The 26,450-nt window shown below is 42.4% G+C and overlaps 1 protein-coding gene across 1 annotated transcript in view; it reads left to right on the plus strand.

Moving 5' to 3' along the window:
• The first annotated feature begins 4,171 nt into the window (after positions 1–4,171).
• Positions 4,172–26,450, plus strand: part of LOC115192820 (tripartite motif-containing protein 16-like protein) — a 32,109-nt gene continuing 9,830 nt past the window's right edge. The window contains exons 1-2 of the mRNA XM_029751697.1: positions 4,172–4,937; positions 6,955–7,050. Of these exons, the coding sequence (XP_029607557.1) occupies positions 4,347–4,937; positions 6,955–7,050 (687 nt within the window). The 5' untranslated portion in view covers positions 4,172–4,346. The remainder of the gene's footprint in view (positions 4,938–6,954; positions 7,051–26,450) is intronic.

Raw genomic sequence — 26,450 nt, forward strand, 5'->3', positions numbered from 1 at the left:
CGGCAACTGCACTGCCCGCAACCGCAGGGCTCTCCAGAGGGTGGTGCAGTCAGCCCAACCCATCACCGGGGGCACAATGTCTGCCCTCCAGGACATCTACTTCGCTCTGGATAAGAGCGTCTGCTAAATGACTTAAATGTAAATGTAAATCTACAGCACCCGATGTCACAGGAAGGCCAAGAAGATCATCAAGGACCTCAGCCACCCAAGCCATGGCCTGTTCACCCTCCTACCATCTAGCAGGCGGAGACTGTACAAGTGCATCAAAGCTGGGACAGAGAGAATGAAAAACAGCTTCTATCTTCAGACTGTTAACCAGCCATCACTAGCCGGCGTCTGCCCGGTACCCTGACTTGCACCTTAGACACTGTCACTAGCTGGCTACCCCCTTGTACTCTACCCTGCATCTTAGAGACTGCTGCCCTAGGTACATAGACTCATTGAACACTGGCCACGTTAATGTTTGCATAATGTTTATGGTTCTGAAATGGTAATAATAATTCTGCAACATTATTCTGTTGACATTTAATTTGATCTCTGAGAAATTAAGCTAACTGATTACTCACTTTTATATGTACATACTGTATTTTCAACATTCTATAGCTCATCCTATATATTGGTCTCCCGGGTGGCACAGTGGTCTAAGGCACTGCATCTTAGTGCAAAAGGAATCGTTACAGTCCCTGGTTTGAATCCAGGCTGTGTCACATCCGGCCGTGATTGGGAGTCTCATAGGGCGGGGCACAATTGGCCCATTGTCGTCCGGGGTAGGCCGTCATTGTAAATTAGCTCTTAAAACCTGTTGGGGCTAAGGGGCAGTATTGACAATTTCGGAAAAAATATGTGCCCATATTAAACTGCCTCCTACTCAAACTCAGAACGTAGGATATGCATATTATTAGTATAGATTTGGATAGAAAACACTCTGAAGTTTCTAAAACCGTTTGAATGGTGTCTGTGAGTATAACAGAACTCATATGGCAGTCAAAACCCTGAGAGAAATCCTAACAGGAAGTGGAAATCTGATGTGTGGAATCACTTTCAAGCCTTTGCCTATGAAACACACTGTAAATTAGGATTCATGTAGCACTTCCTACGGCTTCCACTAGATGTCAACAGTCTTTACAAAGTGGTTTGAGTCTTTTCCTGTAAAAACTGACCGAACGAGAGGCCTGGAAAGTTTGTCATAGGAGGAAGTCCATTACTACTATGATGCGCGTGCCCGTGTGTACTCTCGTTACGAAACGTTTTGTAAGACAATGCAATCGTCCGCCTTGAATATTATTGAAGTTCTGATTGAAAAAGGCCCTAAAGATTTATGCTATACAACGTTTGACATGTTTGAACGAACGTAAATAATATTTTTTGGCACTTTCGTGACGACAAGTCCAGCGCGCTTCGTACATTTTGAGTAGCCTTCGGAACGCGCTAACAAGAAGGAGCTATATGGACATAAATTATGAACTTTTTCGAACAAAACTACATTTGTTGTGGACCTGGGATTCCTGGAAGTGCCTTCTGATGAAGATAATCAAAGGTAAGTGAATATTTACAATAGTATATTTGATTTTATATGGTTCCAAGATGGCGCTAACCTGTATCGCCTAGTCTATTTTTCTGAGCATAGTACCTCGTTTATTGCAAAGTGTGATTTCCCAGTAAAGTTATTTTGAAATCTGGCAATGCGGTTGCATTCACGAGATGTTAATCTATAATTCTTTGAATGACAATATTATATTTTACCAATGTTTTCGAATAGTAATCTTGTAAATTGTAGCGCAGATTCACCGGCAGTTTTGGAGGCTAAATATTTTCTGAACATCACCGCCATTGTAAAATGCTGTTTTTAGATATAAATATGAACTTGATAGAACAAAAAATGCATGTATTGTCTAACATAATGTCCTAGGAGTATCATCTGATGAAGATTGTCAAAGGTTAGTGCATAATTTTAGCTGGTTTTCTGCTTTTGGTGACGCCTGTCTTTGCATTGAAAATAGCTGTGTGTAATGTTTTGTCAATGTACTGTCCTAACATAATCTAACTTTATGCTTTTGCCGTAAAGCCTCTTTGAAATCGGACAACGTGGTTGGATTAAGGAGATGTTTATCTTTCAAATGGTGTAAAATAGTTGATTGTTTGAGAAATTGAAATTATTAGATTTTTGCTATCTTGTCAAGCAATACCGTTACCGGGATGAGAACGGGAAGGGGTCCCATAGAGGTTGACTGACTTGCCTAGTTAAATTAAGGTTAAATAAAAAATATTCTGATATTTCTTCTTATACATGTTTTGGGTCTGATTGGACGCACTGCCAAATTCTCTAAAACGACGTGGGGTGTTATTTGTGCATTAGTATTGTACTGTTAGACATTTACTGCTGGACCTAGAAGCGCAATCATTTACTGTACTGCTGGAGCTAGAAACACAATCATTTACTGCTGGAGCTAGAAACACAATCATTTACTGCTGGAGCTAGAAACACAATCATTTACTGCTGGAGCTAGAAACAATAATTTACTGCACTGCTGGAGCTATAAACACAATCATTTACTGCTGGAGCTAGAAACACAATCATTTACTGCACTGCTGGAGCTAGAAACAAGCATTTACTGCACCTGCTTTAACATCTGCTAATAGATGTACGAGACATAAACTTTGATTTGATTCAGACAATTGGTATGACAGGCTCAGGTAGACAGACTCATTCAGGTGAATGAACTTTCAGGCTCAGGTAGACTCAGGTGAATGAACCTTCAGGCTCAGGTAGACTCAGGTGAATGAACCTTCAGGCTCAGGTAGACCCATTCAGGTGAATGAACCTTCAGGCTCAGGTAGACTCATTCAGGTGAATGAACCTCCCAAAACATGTTTTATTCGGAGATCGTACATTTTATCTACTAACTTTCACAGAATAAATGTTGCTGACATGTTTCTTGTCTAAATACATGGCTCTGCCTGCACTCTCCTCTTTCCTCTGACAGTGTTCATTACACAGTTATGAAACATTGGAGACATCGACATGTTTGACAGTTATCTGATCACCAATCCATACAGCGTTCTGTGCATCTAAAGGTTAATAAAGGCCCATCAAGCTGCATTTCACTGAGTTACTCACATTGATTATGATTATGACTGTAGTAGTTTTATATCATGTTCAGACCTAGTCGGGGGCCGCTGCTGACTGCTCCATTCAACTGTCTTTAGGCCCTGATACAAACAAACATTTTCAGGACAAGTGTGGATTTCTGTCAATTTTGAATCACAAGATTGCAGTGGAAAATCAAGCACAGTGTAATGTCTGTTGTGTGCAATTCCTTAGTCCCAGAGCCTAGCCTTTCCTGATAACACTGTCGTCAGATGTTTATCAAATGTTTGATCTCTATCCAGTTTAACAATGTATTTAGTCTGTGTTGTGTCAATAGCTCTCCTACCACCACCACCACCACACCCTGCCTCTCCACCTCCACAACCACTCAGCTATGACCACAACATCAAAAAAGACACAAGCAGAGATGGTGGCTGAAGATGAGAAATAGTGTTGGACAGAGATGTCTTCATTGAGAAACGAATTCATCAGAACTAAGAGACATGGGTACTGAGTGATGATGGAACAAAGAGACATAGGTACTGAGTGATGATGGAACAAAGAGACATGGGTACTGAGTGATGATGGAACAAAGAGACATGGGTACTGAGTGATGATGGAACAAAGAGACATGGGTACTGAGTGATGATGGAACAAAGTTAAACATGTGCCTCAGTTGAATAGAAAACTAAAACTATATAAAGGAGGCTGCTGGGGGAGGACGGCTCAACAATGTCTGGAATGGAGTCAATGGAATGGTATCAAACACATGGAAACCACGTGTTTGATGTGTTAAATTACCATTCCATTAAATCCATTCCAGCCATTACTATGAACCTGTCCTCCCCAATTAAGGTGCTACAAACCTCCTGGGGTACTGAGTGATGATGGAACAATGTAAAACATGTGCCTCAGTTTAATAGAACACGAAAACTATGTGAAAGTGGTGGTGTGTGTGGGGGGGGTGCAGCCCAAGACAGTCATCACACACTATAACATTACTGTACATTATTGCATACATTCCTGTATATCACTGTATATTATTGTTCATAGCTGTGTTGTGTAAATGTTGTCCAAAGACCTCCACTACATATGCCCTCTGCTGGCCAGACTGTCTGATATCCCAGTTCAGACAAAGAACCAGGCAGAAAGCCCAGATTCAAGGGAAGCCACTCCTACTGCTCAGAACAAACCGTTAAACCAGGAAACGAAACTTATCTCTGGGAATCTGCTGCTCAGTCTGATAGGGCGTTTCACAATGGCAGAAGCACATTTTGCAGATATGGATTTGATGACCTGTTCAATCTGTCTGGATCTACTGAAGGATCCGGTGACTACTGCCTGTGGACACAGTTACTGTATGGGCTGTATTAAAGAAAGCTGGGATCAGGATGATCTGAAAGGTGTCTACAGATGTCCACAGTGCAGACAGACCTTTATCCCAAGACCTGTTCTGAACAGGAGCACTGTGCTGGCTGAGCTGGTGGAGAAACTGAAGAAGACAGGACTCCAGGCTGCTCCCCCTCCTGCTCTGTGCTATGCTGGACCTGGAGATGTGGCGTGTGACAGCTGCACTGGGAGAAAACTCAAAGCTGTCAAGTCTTGCCTGATGTGTCTGGCCTCTTACTGTGATACTCACCTCAAACTTCACAATGACCTCAACCGAGGAAAAAAACACAAGTTGATTGATGCCACTGGACAACTACAGGAGAAGATCTGCTCTCATCATGACAAACTGCTGGAGGTTTACTGTCGTACCGATCAGCAGTGTATCTGTTATCTGTGTACAATGGATGAACATAAAGGCCATGATACAGTGTCAGCTGCAGCAGAGAGGACTGAGAAACAGGTAAAGATGGGAACAGTCAAATATCACACAATGCATTTAAAGATGTGTTCATCTCTTTTAGCCTGGCATCCAGACCAGTGAGTGAGAATAGGTGTAAGAAGAATAGAGCGAATCACACGTAGTTCGTGTGGCAAAACTTTTAGGTATGTAAAGTATTTTTGTTTAAAAATAAATGTCTCATCTGATAGGCTGGCGAGAGATTTCAAGGGTGGGGAGAGAGCGAGAGAGGGGTGGACATGGAGGAGGCTTGGCTTGAATCGCTGAACACAATGACATGACGTGAATAAGAACGTGCTTGGGCTATACAGAACGTGCTTGGGCTATACAGAATGATATACTAGACATTAGAAATGATTTAGGAACAAAAAAGAACATGATTACCCACACACACATAGTATTACATTACAGAAAATTATTATGCACCATATATTGCTGTATATTACGTAAGAGATAATCAACGTGGGGCTATGCGATCTATGGAAAATAAAGTGGAAGGTGTGCTATCCAATGTTCCCTCTAAACTGCGCACTTGCGCGGCCGCGCTCTTCCTCCAGAATAATAGTTTGCACTATATAGATCAACATTTATTCTGTGATCGAATCAACATTATATCAGCCCCTTTTCAACGCAACAAACCAAAACAAATCTAACTATGCAAGATTGAGTCTGCTTTTCAGATCAGTTCATGTCAGATCAGAGCGCAGGAAGCGCGTGTGCACATTTGTTGAACTTCTTTGCTAGTTAGCGAGTTAATAACTCTATAGCTATAGCTATAGGTCAGCAATGGGGAGTTACTGCTTCCTACAGCAGCACAAAATGTATAGGCTACATTTCAAGCTACCTTTATAAAGCCAATCAGGTAGAAAGATTATGTCAAAATGAAAGGGGCAGTGTTGTATTTTGATACAGGCTTGAATATGCAAGTAAGCCAATAGGCAGAGGGGTAACCTACATTGTCTAATTCTCTGTGTGGTGATAATACATGTTATTTTGTACCCCTGTTTCTTGTATCATAGAACACAATACAATGGTATTTACAGTCACCTATTTGGCCCACGGTGTTACAGACCAAGTAAAGCATCATTAATTCATGTATAGACATATTACATTTACATTACATTTTAGTCATTTAGCAGACGCTCTTATCCAGAGCGACTTACAGTAGTGAATGCATACATTTCATACAATTTTTTTCTGTGCTGGCCCCCCGTGGGAATCGAACCCACAACCCTGGTGTTGCAAACACCATGCTCTACCAACTGAGCTACAGGGAAGGCTTGTCAAGCCCTTCATAATGTAAAAACATTTCATGCAATGTAGACCTGCATTGAACACCACATATAGGCTACTGTATGTTATGGGATTTGCTCCATTGATTTTGTTAGTAGACTTACATTATGCTCAGATAGTCACAATGTATTGGCTACTGTCTAAAACGGTAAGGGTACCACCTCAGTGTTCACTGTAAATGTATTGGCTACTGTCTAAAACGGTAAGGGTACCACCTCAGTGTTCACTGTAAATGTATTGGCTACTGTCTAAAACGGTAAGGGTACCGCCTCAGTGTTCACTGTAAACGTATTGGCTACTGTCTAAAACGGTAAGGGTACCGCCTCAGTGTTCACTGTAAACGCGCGGCGGACGTTGCACAAAATTCTCACAATGTTCAAGTTTCTGCTCACAAGACTTAAAATTTGCTCTGTGCCCCAAAACATGTGATGGAACATTGATGCAAACCTTTCATGGAATTGCATTAATAACAGTTCTGTTCTGGAACACTACAGATCGCTTTCGTTCCCGGTTCTGTTTCCGATCCTCTAAAAATTACCTATTTTCCGGTTTTCAGTTCTGTTCCATGAACTGTTCCTTCAGAACTGAAAGTGAACGTGGTTTCAACATCAGGAAAAGATGCTTTTTCAACCCTTTTTACTGCATTTTGCTTTCTGGGTACCTTGTCAGATGCACAGTAGCCTACCTGATAGTTAGTGATTTATTGGTCTGATAATGTTCTCTGCAGAAGCAGATGGGGGAAAACAGTCTGAAATCCATGCTGAGAATCCAGGAGAGAGAGAAGGAGATGCAGGAGCTGAGACAGGCTGTGGAATCTCTGAAGGTGAGGATGGGACCAACTATACTTTCATTATATTCAGGCTGTCTGGGGTCCTGATGAGAGATAAGTTATAGGGAGGTTGAAATGTCCCCCCTCACCTCTGCCCTAACAGCGCTCTGCACAAGAGGAATTGTCTGACAGTGAGAGGACCTTAACTGAGCTGATCCTCTTCATTGAGAGAAGGCGCTCTGAGGTGAAGGAGCTGATCAGTGCCCAGGTGAAGGCTGAAGTGAGTCGAGCTAAAAGGCGACTGCAGCAACTGGAACAGGAAGTGGCTGAGTTGAAGAGGAGAGACACTGAACTAAAGCAGCTTTCACACACAGAGGATCACATCCATTTCCTCCAGGTGACACTAACTTAAATGTCACAAACAAATTGCTTTTCAATGGCTATCTATAGACCTCTTTCCCTGTGGAATGTGTTTGAAATCAAATAACCTTTGTCTTTCTCAACATCATAGAGTTTCCAGTCTCTCTGTGTTCCTCCTGGATCTGAGGCCATACCCAGCATCATTATCACATTTAAACATGCGAAGAAATATGTCTCTGACCTGAAAGAGATCTGCAAGGAGGAAATGGACAGGATATCCAGGGAAGATGTGTTTAAATCAAATAATATGATTATAATATTTGTTTTTATTATTGTCTTGTTTGTAATGTTTTTTGGGAGAGGGGGCACGGGATAAATCAGCTTTAATATTGCAGATAGATTGTGGCTTGTATCAGCGTAATTGTCTGCATCATTTCCAATACCCCATACATATATTTTGCAAACATAACCTTAAATATATTTTCCTTTTTAATTAATTTCCCCGAACCCTACCACCACTCCCCTAACTGGAGTAAACTAATGGACAGAATACTTAGGCTTCCACTTCCAGCTTATACATAGTACATGCATTTCACAGACACTATATTTGACATTAGTTATCTTTTGTTTGTTTTTACTCCCATCCCTCATCTACCCTCAACCCCTCCCATCTACCGCTGAAGACCATCCAGTTTTGATTTATATGTGCCATATATATTTCTAATGTTCTGAACCTTTCTAATCTCACAGTTTCTACAGATTGTAAATATTAAAGATAAACACCTTTGCTAAGAGTATTATTATATTATTGATTGATTGACTGTGACTTTTCAAATCACCCAGCAGTGCTATTTGCAGAGTTAGCAATTTTTCATCCATTCCTGAGACTGCGACCAAAAACAAGCTACAGTACATATGGGCAGTACCAAAACAAGCTACAGTACATATGGGCAGTACCAAAACAAGCTACACCTGGGCAGTACCAAAACAAGCTATATATGGGCAGTACAAAAACAAGCTATATATGGGCAGTACAAAAACAATCTACAGTACATATGGGCAGTACCAAAACAAGCTACAGTACATATGGGCAGTACCAAAACAAGCTACAGTACATATGGGCAGTACCAAAACAAGCTACAGTACATATGGGCAGTACCAAAACAAGCTACAGTACATATGGGCAGTACCAAAACAAGCTACATATGGGCAGTACAAAAACAAGTGATCTAATGATTCTGTTGGATCTCCCACATGTGTAACATTATATTGGTTGCAAGAATTTTGTATAATAATTGAAATTGAAAAAGTTAAAGTTTTGAATCTGGTGTCGTTTTGTATATCAGTTCATAAACCATGTGCCATGGAATTGGTATATAAAGAAATCTCCCAACTATTTTGCAACCTGCATGACACAGCTGTCAACCTGTATGGCACAGCTGTCAACCTGTATGACACAGCTGTCAACCTGCATGACACAGCTGTCAACCTGCATGACACAGCTGTCAACCTGTATAACACAGCTGTCAACCTGTATGACACAGCTGTCAATGTTTTGTCTTTAAATGTAACAGGTGTACTTTTTTATGTATCACAATTGTTTTTAGCCAATTTTGGTCTGTAATGCAGGGCCGACAGACAAGTTCCTTATCTTCTCCCTTTTCCACTTGCCTCCTCCATTTTTTGCGGTAATGCTGCAATCAGTTTGATGTAATTTTGGATAGAGCAGACATTTCCATTTATGATATCATTTACAAAGATTATGCAGTTTTTTTTCTTTCTTCATATATCTAAGGAAAATATATTTAAGAAAAAAATAATATATATATATATATACTGCTCAAAAAAATAAAGGGAACACTTAAACAACACAATGTAACTCCAAGTCAATCACACTTCTGTGAAATCAAACTGTCCACTTAGGAAGCAACACTGATTGACAATAAATTTCACATGCTGTTGTGCAAATGGAATAGACAACAGGTGGAAATTATAGGCAATAAGCAAGACACCCCCAATAAAGGAGTGGGTCTGCAGGTGGAGACCACAGACCACTTCTCAGTTTCTATGCTTCCAGGCTGATGTTTTGGTTACTTTTGAATGCTGGCGGTGCTTTCACTCTAGTGGTAGCATGAGACGGAGTCTACAACCCACACAAGTGGCTCAGGTAGTGCAGCTCATCCAGGATGGCACATCAATGTGAGCTGTGGCAAGAAGGTTTGCTGTGTCTGTCAGCGTAGTGTCCAGAGCATGGAGGCGCTACCAGGAGACAGGCCAGTACATCAGGAGACGTGGAGGAGGCCGTAGGAAGGCAACAACCCAGCAGCAGGACCGCTACCTCCGCCTTTCTGCCATTAGGTACCGAGATGACATCCTCAGACCCTTTGTGAGACCATATGCTGGTGCGGTTGGCCCTGGGTTCCTCCTAATGCAAGACAATGCTAGACCTCATGTGGCTGGAGTGTGTCAGCAGTTCCTGCAAGAGGAAGGCATTGATGCTATGGACTGGCCCGCCCGTTCCCCAGACCTGAATCCAATTGAGCACATCTGGGACATCATGTCTCGCTCCATCCACCAATGCCACGTTGCACCACAGACTGTCCAGGAGTTGGCCGATGCTTTAGTCCAGGTCTGGGAGGAGATCCCTCAGGAGACCATCCGCCACCTCATCAGGAGCATGCCCAGGCGTTGTAGGGAGGTCATACAGGCACGTGGAGGCCACACACACTACTGAGCCTCATTTTGACTTGTTTTAAGGACATTACATCAAAGTTGGATCAGCCTGTAGTGTGGTTTTCCACTTTAATTTTGAGTGTGACTCCAAATCCAGACCTCCATGGGTTGATAAATTGGATTTCCATTGATTATTTGTGTGTGATTTTGTTGTCAGCACATTCAACTATGTAAAGAAAAAAGTATTTAATAAGATTATTTCTTTCATTCAGATCTAGGATGTGTTGTTTAAGTGCTCCCTTTATTTTTTTGAGCAGTGTATATAGTATATTTTAATCAATTAATATATTTGAGTTTAACCATAATATTTGTTGTAATATTTGTTCTGTCTTTTCTGGTGTATCAAACTAAAATTGCAACCACCTTTCTATTGCTTGTATTAAAATAGCGATATTTTGGAGATTATTTCATTTTCAAATAACCAGAAGTGAGAGGTTGTAACTTAAATGAAAGGAAAAGGCCATTCTTGAACACTGGGTGAGCCATTCTTACTAATCGACTAGAGAATCAGTTCTGATTTAACTATAGAGAACCAGTTCTGATTTAACTATAGAGAACCAGTTCTGATTTAACTATAGAGAACCAGTTCTGATTTAACTATAGAGAACCAGTTCTGATTTAACTATAGTTATGATTGAAGCCATTAGTGAGAGGTCTTATGCTTTAATATTTAAGAATTTCTGCCATCGGAATTCATGTTCATTATATAAACAGGCCCGTGTAATATTGTCTGGCTTGCCATTCCAAATAAAGTGGAATATGTTTTGCTCATATAATTTAAGTCGTTAAGTGTAGGCAGGGCCATAAGTATATAGGTAAACTGGGATATGACCGATGAATTAATCAGGGTGATTATTCCAGAAATAGATAGGTGTTGTCCTCAGAGGTTGGTGGAAGGCCAATTTCAAGCTCATATAAGTGCTCTTTTTGTGTATTTGTTTTAGCTATTGTGTCTGCTGTAGAAATGCATGCAGAATGATTTGTGGTATTTGTACAGTTGATGGCTAAGTTAGCATTGCTGAGTGATGTCGTCCTCCTGAAACTTATTGTGTTGCCAACTGATAATGAATGTACCTGTGTCTTAAGTTCTAAATGTTCTCCATTCTGAGCCCAAGACCAGAGAGCAGTTCTTAGAGTGGGAGCAAAGTGTGTACGCACGCATGCACAAACGCACGCACGCGCGAACACACACACACACACACACACACACACACACACACACACACACACACACACACACACACACACACACTGTAAGAAACAGCTAGATGTAACAGTTCTGGGCCCTCGCCTGCTATATACTCAACTCTGACTGCTAGTGATGTGACCCAGACCCTCCATAGGGGATCTCATAAGAACCAGGCAGATGTATAACATGTTGCTCACCAACCAACACATTTCAGACCCTCCATAGTATGTGTGGTTTCTAGAAGTAACATAAACATCAATATTAGAAACATGCATATGGAAAGGTAGATATATGATAGCATTGACAAACACAACCAGTCTTCCCTGTGGCTCAGTTGGTAGAGCATGGTGTTTGCAACGCCAGCATGGTGTGTGCAACGCCAGGGTTGTGGGTTTGATTCCCACGGGGGGCCCAGTACAAAAGCAAAATGCATGAAATGTATGCATTCACTACTGTAAGTTGCTCTGGATAAGAGTGTCTGCTAAATGATGTAAATGCAACCAGATAAATGCAGGCTACACATGCTAATAGTCAAAGCTATACAACTGGAGATATGCCAAGGCCATAGGCCTATAGAGGCCAGTAAACCCTATCAGTCCTGAGACCACAGCAAAAATCCTCTTTTAATTTTCCCGACTTTCATTAATCTCCATGTCCAGCCTTTATATTTAGCTTCACAATGAAGTATTTTACCATTTTCCTTTCAGGACAACCAGGGCTAAAATTAGAACACAACACAATTTGACATAAACAGTTGCATTCATGAGTTTCATTGACAAATGTCAATTAACAAAATAAAATCTGCCAAAGCAAAAACCTGATAAAAAGTTCCATGAATGCTGTAAGCACAAAACTATTTAACAGGATGTATGGTCCATATTTAACAGGATGTATGGTCCATATTTAACAGGATGTATGGTCCATATTTAACAGGATGTATGGTCCATTTTAACAGGATGTATGGTCCATATTTAACAGGATGTATGGTCCATATTTAACAGGATGTATGGCCCATATTTAACAGGATGTATGGTCCATATTTAACAGGATGTATGGCCCATATTTAACAGGATGTATGGCCCATATTTAACAGGATGTATGGTCCATATTTAACAGGATGTATGGTCCATATTTAATGGTAAGAGAGGCAAGCATGAATGTCAACAACAAACAGTAGTATGAATATGTTAGCATAGCAAACACTACACAGCACTGCTCACGTTGAGTGGACGCACACATCACTCATTAACACGCTCACTTTTAGAAACTCAAATGGGGTGCGTTCAGTTTGATTAAACGCTTGCTTTGTTGCGTAACAGCTTATACTGAATGGCACGTTTCCCCAAAACGCTCTTCAATGTTCTGCTCCGTTTGGTGGGTGTGGCGGGGTGTGGCATGAAGCAACAAGTGGCGTATTTAAAGGAAAGTGGCCATGCTGACAGCATTCCCCAAATCACAACCCCTTGCGGTTTTTCAACTGGTCGTTCAGAACAGCACCGTATCCGTTTAATTGAATGATGCATTACATTTTATTTGTGCTGAATGCAGCCCTGATGCCCAAGGGAAGGGCGCCAGAGGTGATTGGCCAACATAAGGGTGCAGAGATTGGCTGACTGACTTGTCAATAATATATTCTTAAAGGCACAGGGCCTTTTTCCTCTTCCTGGACTGGTTCCCGCTGACATTGGATCAGCACAGCACATCAACACAGCATCAGCACATCAACACAGCATCAACACAGCACATCAACTCCTGTGTCTGTCTGAGGGGAACCAAAAGGTGACCAGGAGTGATAAGATTCAGCCTTATCTCAACCGTCAACATAGATTCAGCCACTGGAAACAGGTGTTGTGTGGAGAGGGTCTGTCTGGAGCCTGCTACTGGGAGGAAGAGTGGACCGGGTTGATTTAGCCGTCTCAGATAAAGCCATCAGCAGGAGAGGAAGTGGTAATGACTGTTGGTTTGGAGGTAATGACCAGTCCTGGAGGTTGTACTGTTCTGCATCTACATGCTGTTTCTACCACAATAGTAAAGAGACAGATATCCCTGCCATCTGCTCAGACTCCAGAGTAGGAGTGTACCTGGACCACAGCGCTCCTACCGACAGCGGGTCACGTGGCCGTGGAATGTTATAATGGGGAAAACGAGGGATATAAGCGACTTTGAGTGTGGTATGATCGTCGGTGCCAGCCGCGACGCATCCGGTATCTCAGAAACAGCTGCCCTCCTGGGCTTTTCACGCATGACGGTGTCTAGGGTTTACCGAGAACAATGCGACAAACCAAAAAGCATCTAGTCAGCGGCAGTTCTGTGGGCGAAACAGCTCGTTGATGAGAAGTCGAAGGAAAATGGCAAGAATCATGCAAGCTAAAAGGTGGGCCATGAACGGACAAATAACGGCTCAGTACAACAGTGGGGTGCAGAACAACATCTCGGACCGCAGAACTTGTCGATCCTTGTCACGGTTGGGCTATTGCAGCAGACGACCTCATCGGGTTCCACTCCTATCAGATAAAAACAAGAACAAGTGGCTCCATCCCTGTTTCTGTTGCATCATGCTGATGGTAGAGTCAGGATTTGGCCTAAGCAGCATGAGTCCATAGATCCGTCCTGCCTGGATTCAACGGTACAGGCTGGTGACGGTAGAGTACTGGTGTGGGGAATGTTTTCCTGGCACACATTAGGTCCCTTGATACCAATTGAGCAACGATTGAACACCTGTCACAAAGAATTCAGGGTGTTCTGGAGCGTCCGACCCAGGAGTAGATGGGTGTACCTAATAAACTGGCCCCTGAGTGTAGATAACACTGCCTATGTCAAATCAAATCAGAGTGTTTTTGTCACATGCTCAGGGTCACAGATCTAATTGCAGGCAGGGTACAGTGAAATTCTTAAGCTCCGAGCTCCAACAATGCAGGTCAAAGAGAAGTGAGTGAAACAATATTAAAATAATAATAGTAATAATACTAAATAAAATAATAGAATAGTAAAAGATGACATGACAGCAAACATAGTTTGGTTACCTTTGACCTTTTTCAAAAGGAGGAGAGAGGATACAGGAGTTGAGCAAATCTAATTGAGAAAAGGCCCATGTCATGTCTGTACTGTATACTATGAAGTCAGAGATGGGCAGTATTTCTGTTACATGTATTTGAAATACGTATTTTAATTACTTCGGAGTATATTGTAATTTAATTTACACTCCAATGTATGTTGTATTTTCAAAATTATGTCATTTGTATTTTCAAAATTATGTCATTTGTATTTTCAAAATACTAAACTTTTCATGAAAACATTTTTTGAACCCTCTTTCACCCTGCATTGGTATCAGCAGTATGCTAGTACTATGGTGTGATAAGACTGTCTGCTAAATAACAACATTGGTATCAGCAGTATGATAGTACTATGGTGTGATAAGACTGTCTGCTAAATGACAACATTGGTATCAGCAGTATGATAGTACTATGGTGTGATAAGACTGTCTGCTAAATGACAACATTGGTATCAGCAGTATGATAGTACTATGGTGTGATAAGACTGTCTGCTAAATGACAACATTGGTATCAGCAGTATGATAGTACTATGGTGGGATAAGACTGTCTGCTAAATGTACTAAATATAAATGTAAAAATGTTGATAAATACTTTGTTGAGGGAAAATGTACTTGATACAATTGTGAGAGGTTGTTGTCTCACCTAGCTTTCTTAAGGTAAATGCACACATTTTAAGTCTCTCTGAATAAGTGTCTATTAAATGACTAAAACATAAATGTGAAAGTGGACAATTGCAGATGAGTATTATTCTAATGAGCTCCGCCCCAAAACAAGATCATATGCAAATAATCTGGGTAGCCATCTGAACACCCCCCTCTTCTACGCTGCTGCTACTCTCTGTTATTATCTAGGCATAGTCACTTTAATAACTCTACATACATGTACATATTACCTCAATTACCTCGACACCTGTGCCCCCGCATATTGACTCTGTACCGGTACCCCCTGTATATAGTCTCCACATTGACTCTGTACCGGTACCCCCTGTATATAGCCTCCACATTGACTCTGTACTGGTACTCCCTGTATATAGCCTCCACACTGACTCTGTACCGGTACTCCCTGTATATAGTCTCCACATTGACTCTGTACCGGTACCCCCTGTATATAGCCTCCACATTGACTCTGTACTGGTACTCCCTGTATATAGCCTCCACATTGACTCTGTACTGGTACTCCCTGTATATAGCCTCCACATTGACTCTGTACCGGTACCCCCTGTATATAGCCTCCACATTGACTCTGTACCGGTACCCCCTGTATATAGTCTCCACATTGACTCTGTACCGGTACCCCCTGTATATAGTCTCCACATTGACTCTGTACTGGTACTCCCTGTATATAGCCTCCACATTGACTCTGTACCGGTACCCCCTGTATATAGCCTCCACATTGACTCTGTACTGGTACCCCCTGTATATAGCCTCCACATTGACTCTGTACTGGTACCCCCTGTATATAGTCTCCACATTGACTCTGTACCGGTACCCCCTGTATATAGTCTCCACATTGACTCTGTACCAGTACCCCCTGTATATAGCCTCCACACTGACTCTGTACTGGTACTCCCTGTATATAGCCTCCACACTGACTCTGTACTGGTACTCCCTGTATATAGCCTCCACACTGACTCTGTACTGGTACTCCCTGTATATAGCCTCCACACTGACTCTGTACAGGTACCCCCTGTATATAGCCTCCACACTGACTCTGTACTGGTACTCCCTGTATATAGCCTCCACACTGACTCTGTACTGGTACTCCCTGTATATAGCCTCCACACTGACTCTGTACCGGTACCCCCTGTATATAGCCTCCACATTGACTCTGTACTGGTACTCCCTGTATATAGCCTCCACATTGACTCTGTACTGGTACTCCCTGTATATAGCCTCCACATTGACTCTGTACCGGTACCCCCTGTATATAGCCTCCACATTGACTCTGTACCGGTACCCCCTGTATATAGTCTCCACATTGACTCTGTACCGGTACCCCCTGTATATAGTCTCCACATTGACTCTGTACTGGTACTCCCTGTATATAGCCTCCACATTGACTCTGTACCGGTACCCCCTGTATATAGCCTCCACATTGACTCTGTACTGGTACTCCCTGTATATAGCCTCCACATTGACTCTGTACCGGTACCCCCTGTATATAGCCTCCACATTGACTCTGTACTGGTACCCCCTGTATATAGCCTCCACATTGACTCTGTACTGGTACTCCCTGTATATAGTCTCCACATTGACTCTGTACCGGTACTCCCTGTATATAGTCTCCACATTGACTCTGTACCGGTACCTCCTGTATATAGCCTCCACATTGACTCTGTACCGGTACTCCCTGTATATAGTCTCCACATTGACTCTGTACTGGTACTCCCTGTATATAGTCTCCACATTGACTCTGTATTGGTACTCCCTGTATATAGCCTAGCTATTGTTATTTACTGCTGCTCTTTAATTATTTGTTTTTCTTATCTCTTACTTTTTTGTGGGGGTATTTTCTTAAAACTGCATTGTTGGTTAAGGGCTTGCAAGAAAGCATTTCAGCTGCTGGTCATTGTGAAATAACCTCTGTCTCGAGTTCCCTCCTCTAGTCTTTAAACGGTCAGGCTGATACATGAGTCAGTCCGGCCCTGGTAGATACAACGACAACTAAAAGTCCTAATATAATACAGTTTCTCCCCAACCAGATTATTCTCCCTCTGCCTCCTTGACCTTTTTCTTCTTCTTTGATGATTCCCCTGTTGTATTCGGCACATGTGACAAATAACATTTGATTTGAAGATCAATGATAATACCCAGTGTGCTTTGCAGTTCATTTTGGTATGTTCATTTTCACATATACATTTACATGTTGGTCATTTAGCAGACACTCTCATCCAGAGTGACTTGCTCAGCAAGGTAGATATACATTATATCAGTCATAGCAAGAAATGTTTTTGTAACCGTTACTGAGAATGTTGTTAATTTTGATAAATTGATCTTTATGGTATTTTTATATTATATTTGTAGTTTTTGTCCATCGCCATCTACAGTATCCTACTGTCTGAGTGTAATAAGTCATAGCGGGAGGACTACACAACATATCATAGTGGGAGGACTACACAACATATCATAGTGGGAGGACTACACAACACATCATAGTGGGAGGACTACACAACACATCATAGTGGGAGGACTACACAACACATCATAGCGGGAGGACTACACAACATATCATAGCGAGAGGACTACACAACATATCATAGCGGGAGGACTACACAACATATCATAGCGGGAGGACTACACAACATATGATAGCGGGAGGACTACACAACATATGATAGCGGGAGGACTACACAACATATGATAGCGGGAGGACTACACAACATATCATAGCGGGAGGACTACACAACATATCATAGCGGGAGGACTACACAACATATCATAGCGGGAGGACTACACAACATATCATAGCGGGAGGACTACACAACATATCATAGCGGGAGGACTACACAACATATCATAGCGGGAGGACTACACAACATATCATAGCGGGAGGACTACACAACATATCATAGCGGGAGGACTACACAACATATCATAGCGGGAGGACTACACAACATATCATAGCGGGAGGACTACACAACATATCATAGTGGGAGGACTACACAACATATCATAGTGGGAGGACTACACAACACATCATAGCGGGAGGACTACACAACACATCATAGCGGGAGGACTACACAACATATCATAGCGAGAGGACTACACAACATATCATAGCGGGAGGACTACACAACATATCATAGCGGGAGGACTACACAACATATGATAGCGGGAGGACTACACAACATATGATAGCGGGAGGACTACACAACATATGATAGCGGGAGGACTACACAACATATGATAGCGGGAGGACTACACAACATATGATAGCGGGAGGACTACACAACATATCATAGCGGGAGGACTACACAACATATCATAGCGGGAGGACTACACAACATATCATAGCGGGAGGACTACACAACATATCATAGCGGGAGGACTACACAACATATCATAGCGGGAGGACTACACAACATATCATAGCGGGAGGACTACACAACATATCATAGCGGGAGGACTACACAACATATCATAGCGGGAGGACTACACAACATATCATAGCGGGAGGACTACACAACATATCATAGCGGGAGGACTACTCAACATATCATAGCGGGAGGACTACACAACATATCATAGCGGGAGGACTACACAACATATCATAGCGGGAGGACTACACAACATATCATAGCGGGAGGACTACACAACATATCATAGTGGGAGGACTACACAACATATCATAGTGTGAGGACTACACAACATATCATAGTGGGAGGACTACTCAACATATCATAGCGGGAGGACTACACAACATATCATAGCGGGAGGACTACACAACATATCATAGCGGGAGGACAACACAACATATCATAGCGGGAGGACAACACAACATATCATAGCGGGAGGACAACACAACATATCATAGCGGGAGGACAACACAACATATCATAGCGGGAGGACTACACAACATATCATAGCGGGAGGACTACACAACATATCATAGCGGGAGGACTACACAACATATCATAGCGGGAGGACTACACAACATATCATAGCGGGAGGACTACACAACATATCATAGCGGGAGGACTACACAACATATCATAGCGGGAGGACTACACAACATATCATAGCGGGAGGACTACACAACATATCATAGCGGGAGGACTACACAACATATCATAGCGGGAGGACTACACAACATATCATAGCGGGAGGACTACACAACATATCATAGCGGGAGGACTACACAACATATCATAGCGGGAGGACTACACAACATATCATAGCGGGAGGACTACACAACATATCATAGCGGGAGGACTACACAACATATCATAGCGGGAGGACTACTCAACATATCATAGCGGGAGGACTACACAACATATCATAGCGGGAGGACTACACAACATATCATAGCGGGAGGACTACACAACATATCATAGCGGGAGGACTACACAACATATCATAGTGGGAGGACTACACAACATATCATAGTGTGAGGACTACACAACATATCATAGTGGGAGGACTACTCAACATATCATAGCGGGAGGACTACACAACATATCATAGCGGGAGGACAACACAACATATCATAGCGGGAGGACAACACAACATATCATAGCGGGAGGACAACACAACATATCATAGCGGGAGGACTACACAACATATCATAGCGGGAGGACTACACAACATATCATAGCGGGAGGACTACACAACATATCATAGCGGGAGGACTACACAACATATCATAGCGGGAGGACTACACAACATATCATAGCGGGAGGACTACACAACATATCATAGCGGGAGGACTACACAACATATCATAGCGGGAGGACTACACAACATATCATAGTGGGAGGACTACACAACATATCATAGTGGGACTACACAACATATCATAGCGGGAGGACTACACAACATATCATAGCGGGAGGACTACACAACATATCATAGTGGGAGGACTACACAACATATCATAGTGGGACTACACAACATATCATAGCGGGAGGACTACACAACATATCATAGCGGGAGGACTACACAACATATCTTAGTGGGAGGACTACACAACATATCATAGCGGGAGGACTACTCAACATATCATAGCGGGCGGACTACACAACATATCATAGCGGGAGGACTACACAACATATCATAGCGGGAGGACTACACAACATATCATAGCGGGAGGACTACACAACATATCATAGCGGGAGGACTACACAACATATCATAGCGGGAGGACTACACAACATATCATAGCGGGAGGACTACACAACATATCATAGCGGGAGGACTACACAACATATCATAGTGGGAGGACTACACAACATATCATAGTGGGACTACACAACATATCATAGCGGGAGGACTACACAACATATCATAGCGGGAGGACTACACAACATATCATAGCGGGAGGACTACACAACATATCATAGCGGGAGGACTACACAACATATCATAGCGGGAGGACTACACAACATATCATAGCGGGAGGACTACACAACATATCATAGCGGGAGGACTACACAACATATCATAGCGTGAGGTATACACAACATATCATAGTGGGAGGACTACACAACATATCATAGCATGACTCCCAGCCTTTATAACTCCAATTTCTTGCATAAAGACTCAAAGACTCAATCATGGACACTCTTACTGACAGTTGTGGCTGCTTTGTGTGATGTATTGTTGTCTCTACCTTGACCTTTGTGCTGTTGTCTGTGCCCAATAATGTTTGTACCATGTTTTGTGCTGCTACCATGTTGTGTTGCTACCATGCTGGGCTGTCATGTGTTGCTGCCTTGCTATGTTGTCTTAGGTCTCTCTTAATGTAGTGTTCTCTCTCTTGTCGTGATGTGTGTTTTGTCCTATATTTATATATTTTTAATCCCAGGCCCCCGTCCCCACAGGAGGCCTTTTGCCTTCTGGTAGGCCATCATTGTAAATAAGAATTTGTTCTTAACTGACCTGCCTCGTTAAATAAAGGTTCAATAAATAAAATCATTCTACCAACACTGAAAGATCCCACTTTGCGTATTTTGTTTTGTTGACATTTGGAAACGTTTAACGACAAAATTGCTGTTTCCATCAGGCCTGTCATGACATTTGTTATCTGACATGTACTTCAGAGGTTGGATGGAAACCTGGTTATTGATTTGTTGTTCTGAGTTCTGTCTCTGTTCTATCCAGTAACAGAACATTTACTCCCTCTTCTGGCCAGACCTGTTACCTGACATTACAGAGAACCAGGAAAACAGAAAACTCTTCTCAGTAAAACTGATCTGAGTCTGTGTCGTCTGTAGAGGTGAACGACTCCAAGATTTTTGGAGTCGACTCACTCCCAACAACTGGCCTTCTATAAAACATTTCTGTAATTTATGTCAGTTTACATGACTAGAGACATTATCAGATTTTTTAATACCACACAAATTGCAGACATTTTAGACCAGAAATGGTCAGAGAGACAGGCCTGTGTTCATCAGTGTGTCTTGTTTACAACGAATCTGTCCCCGTTTTCAAATAATAAAATCTGAGACATCATTATGCATGGTACTTTCAGAAGTTAGACCTACCTTTCCACCCCAGACAGAGTGGGCCTACCTTTCCACCCCGGACAGAGTGGGCCTACCTTTCCACCCCGGACAGAGTGGGCCCACCTTTCCACCCCGGACAGAGTGGGCCCACCTTTCCACCCCAGACAGAGTGGGCATAACAATACAGTAATATTTAAGCTTTAACTGATGGCTACTCTTATTCTGTGGCTTAACACAACTAGAGATGGTCACAAGTGTTTCCTAAAAGCTGACTGGGTTTAAACATCTATTTTACTGAAAGTTAATAGCTCAATCAATTGATAGCGACAGAATTAGATTACTTTCCAAGCAAAGTATATTTTTTGTCTCCTCTGCAATAGAAGGTTATATCTCAGCCAATGAATGTCATAGAATCCAAACAAAGATATCCGCATATTCATTCAGACTCACGACTTTCCTGGGTATTTAACAGTTTATTTATGGCATAAAGCATTGTGGACCAAAGCGCTGTTATAGATGACATTACAGTGCATTCGGAAGTTATTCAGACCCCTTGACTTTTTCCACATTTGGTTACATTACAGCCTTATTCTAAAATGGATTAAATAAAAACGTTCCTCATCAATCTACACACAATACCACATAATGACAAAGCGAAAACAGGTTTAGAAATTTGTGCAAATGTATTAAAAATAAAAAACAGAAATACTTAATTTACATTCGATTTCAGACCCTTTGCAATGAGACTCGAAATTGAGCTCATGTGCATCCTGTTTCCATTGATCATTCCTGAGATGTTTCTACAACTTGATTGAAGTCCACCCTTGGTAAATTCATTTGATTGGTCATGATTTAGATTGGCACACACCTGTCTATTTAAGGTCCCACATTTGACAGTGTATGTCAGACCAAAAACCAAGCCATGAGGTCAAAGGAATTGTTCGTAGAGCACTGAGACAGGATTGTGTCAAGGCACAGATCTGTGGAAGGGTACCAAAACATTTCTGCAGCATTGAAGGTCCCCAAGAACACAGTGGCCTCCATCATTCTTAAATGGAAGAAGTTTGGAACCACCAAGACTCTTCCTAGAGCTGGCAGTCCAGCCAAACTGAGCAATCGGGGGAGAAGGGCTTTGGTCAGGAAGGAGACCAAAAAGCTGATGGTCACTCTGACAGAGCTCCTCTGTGGAGATGGGAGAACCTTCCAGAAGGACAACCATCTCTGCAGCACTCCACCAATCAGACCTTCAGACGGAAGCCATTCTTCAGTAAAAGGCACATGACAGCCCGCTAGGAGTTTGCAAAAAGGCACCTAAAGGACTGACCATATGAAACAAGATTCTCTGGTCTGATGAAACCAAGATTGAACTCTTTGGCCTGAATGCCAAGCATCACATCTGGAGGAAACCTGGCACCATCCCTACGGTGAAGCATGGTGGTGGCAGCATCATGCTGTGGGATTGTTTTTCAGCGGCACGGACTGGGAGACTAGTCAGGATCGGAGCAAAGTACAGAGCTCTCAGGATCTCAGACTGGGCGAAGGTTCACCTTCCAACAGGACAACAACCCTTAGCACACAGCCAAGGCAACACAGGAGTGGCTTCGGGACAAGTCTCTGAATGTCTTTGAGTGGCCCAGCCAGAGTTGAACCTGATCTACCATCTCTGGAGAGACCTGAAAATAACTGTGCAGCACTGATAACAACAACCACTACAGAGAAGTTGGCTGTGTTTACAGCTGTCACAATAGACAGGCAGAGAGAGTCACGGCTGTCGAAAGGAGGAGCGGACCAAAGTGCAGCATGTGTGTCGTTCCACATTTTATTTATACTGTGAAACTACATAATAAATAAACTGAATGACAAAAAAACAACAAACCTTGACGCAGAGGTGAAACATACACTACTCAAAATTATCTCCCACAAACCCAGGTGGGAAAAACCCCTACTTAAGTATGATCTCCAATTAGAGACAACGAGGACCAGCTGCCTCTAATTGGAGATCATCTCAAACAAAACCAACATACAAATACAAAACTAGAATATGAACATAGAAATAGCAAACATAGAAAAACACCCCCTGTCACGCCCTGACCTACTCTACCATAGAAAATAACATCTTACTATGGTCAGGACGTGACAGAGAGACAGACGGACAGACAGACAGACAGACAGACAGACAGACAGACAGACAGACAGACAGACAGACAGACAGGTTGTTTACTATGACTGGATGAAGGGATGCAGTTTGAAGGCTTCCTTTAGGTCTCCTGGTCTCTTGGGATTTAAACTGTGAACACAGAGAGATAGTCCTAACCATTCAATCAATGTAGACAACAAACAGTCATCATTAACACTATACTGAATGGAGCCTATGGATATAATATATTATCATAGAATATAATACAATATAATATAATGACCAGAATAGAATAAGGGTTTGGACATGAAAGCACAGCCAGATGTTTTGACTTGACAGTGTGTCTCTATACCTCTCAGTCTCTGAAGACACCCAGCCATGGTTAGGATTATTAGAGAAGCTTTTCCTGCTGAAAGACAGTTTCATTTCATCTGGTTTCAGAAATAATGTATTGGATATGTTCATAACCCCGTCCACCAATAAGATGTGGGGGGATCTGTATGACTAAGAAGAGACACAAAGAACTCTGATTGTAAAACATCTTCTCTTTTTAGTCCTAGATATCTAGGGTTACTGCTGAATGTAGTACCTCTACCCCTGACCCTAGTGTCACGACTTCCACCGAAGTCGGTCCCTCTCCTTGTTCGGCGGTCGACGTCACCGACCTTCTAGCCATCACTGATCCATTTTTAATTTTCCATTGGGTTTGTCTTGTCTTCCATCACACCTGGTTCCAATCCCATCAATTACATGTTGTGTATTTAACCCTCTGTTTCCCCTCATGTCCTTGTCGGTGATTGTTTGTTATATGTATTGGTGCTATTTATGTTCTGGTGTGCGACGGGTTTTGTACCCACGTTCATTATTTTGTATATGTTGGTTTTCAGAGTCTCCTGCGCCTGACTTTCCTGCCACCAGCACACACCCATTACAGACCTAACAGTAATAACCTGTAATATAAAGTATTACCTCATTCTCAATGATGAATCAATACATACAGTATTCATTTCACCTACAATACATTGTATCAATATCAAGTCCCCTCCTCATTACAACCACTTCTAAATTTTTAAAAACACTTATAATCGTGTTATAACACATAGGTGTATTATAAGGCATTATAAAGGTTATTCAAATAATTATAATATGTATTTCATAGAAACTGTTACCCTTTATGTATTCTAACCAATCTAATGTATTCCATATTAAGGGTCCTAAACTAGGAACTAAAATATGTCTCTCAACATTGCATGCAGTTCACTTTCTCTCTCTCTCTAACCCCTCCTTCACTCCCTCCCTCTAAACTCACCTATCTGGCAAATCCAGAAAGTCCATACCTTCCAAAAACTATCTTCTGTGGAAACGAAACTGATCTGCGTCTCAGTGTCGTCTGTCTGTGTGAGAGTGAACAACCGTCAAATGGCTCAGCAGGGAGTACTGCTGGACCAGGACCAGTTCTGTTGTTCTGTCTGTCTGGATCTACTGAAGGAGCCGGTCACTACTCCCTGTGGACACAGTTACTGTAGGAGCTGTATTGAGGACTGCTGGGATCAGGATGTTCTGAAAGGGGTCTATAGCTGTCCTCAGTGCTGACAGAACTTCACTCCAAGGAAAAATAACATGTTGGCTGAGATGGTGGAGAGACTGAAGAAGACAGGACTCCAGGCTGCTCCCCCTCCTGCTCTGTGCTATGCTGAATCTGGAGATGTGGCATGTGATTCCTGCACTGGGAACAGAAAGCAGAAAGCCCTCATGTCCTGTCTGGCGTGTCTGGCCTCTTACTGTGAGACTCATCTCCAACCTCACTATGAATCACCTGCTTTCAAGAAGCACAAGCTGGTCAAAGCCACCGCACAACTAAAGGAGAAGATCTGCTCTCTTCATGACAAACTGCTGGATGTTTACTGTCGTACCGATCAGCAGTGTATCTGTTATCAGTGTACAATGGATGAACATAAAGGCCATGATACAGTGTCAGCTGCAGCAGAGAGGACTGAGAAACAGGTAAGACCAGAACAGCTTGTTGGTGACTGTCTGATAAACAAAGAACTAAAGATACAGTAGGAACTAAGGCTGTTTGAATATGAGATCATTCAAATGAAATCGATCCACGGCAGAACAAATATGAACAGAAACCTTGATTATATAGATATGTTAACCCAGATTCACCAAATGTATCACCATTTCCTAAAGTCAAACACTATTATCATTCTGAATGCCCTTTTATGAGTCCAAAGTTCAGTCTCAACTCCTTGATACATGTACACCGACTGTTAAAACTATAATCATTCACATAGCAACATATAAATATCATATATAAAATGGACCATCAAGATTGTAGACCTTCCTCTCTATGGACCCTATGTCACATGACTATACTATTGATCTACTGGACAAATAAAGCTTGATAGCTCATTGATGAGTGATTATCCACAGAGGCAGCTGGGGATGAGTCAGCAGAAGGTCCAGCAGAGATTCCAGGAGAGAGAGAAGGAGCTGAAGGAGCTCCAACAGGCTGTGGAGTCTCTCAAGGTGAGTATTGTTGACCAGAGGAGACACACCATTTCACTTCTCTCCTCCAGTCAGAGAGAGAGAGAGAGAGGGGCCCCTCTCCAATATCACTGACCCCACTGTTGGGAACAGGATGTCTGGACCCCTTCCAGAGAATAGACTGCTTAATGTAACCAACAGGATATGAACCCAGGTCTACTGCAGGAGAAACCAACATCTAGACCATTACACCAAGAGAACATTCCCTATTGGGTCGAAACTGATTTTGAAGACGCAGGCGGGGCTACCTCATCACATTACCATGAATAA

The sequence above is a fragment of the Salmo trutta genome, chromosome 4 (genome assembly GCF_901001165.1).
Source record: "Salmo trutta chromosome 4, fSalTru1.1, whole genome shotgun sequence".
NCBI classification, from domain to species: Eukaryota; Metazoa; Chordata; class Actinopteri; order Salmoniformes; family Salmonidae; genus Salmo; species Salmo trutta.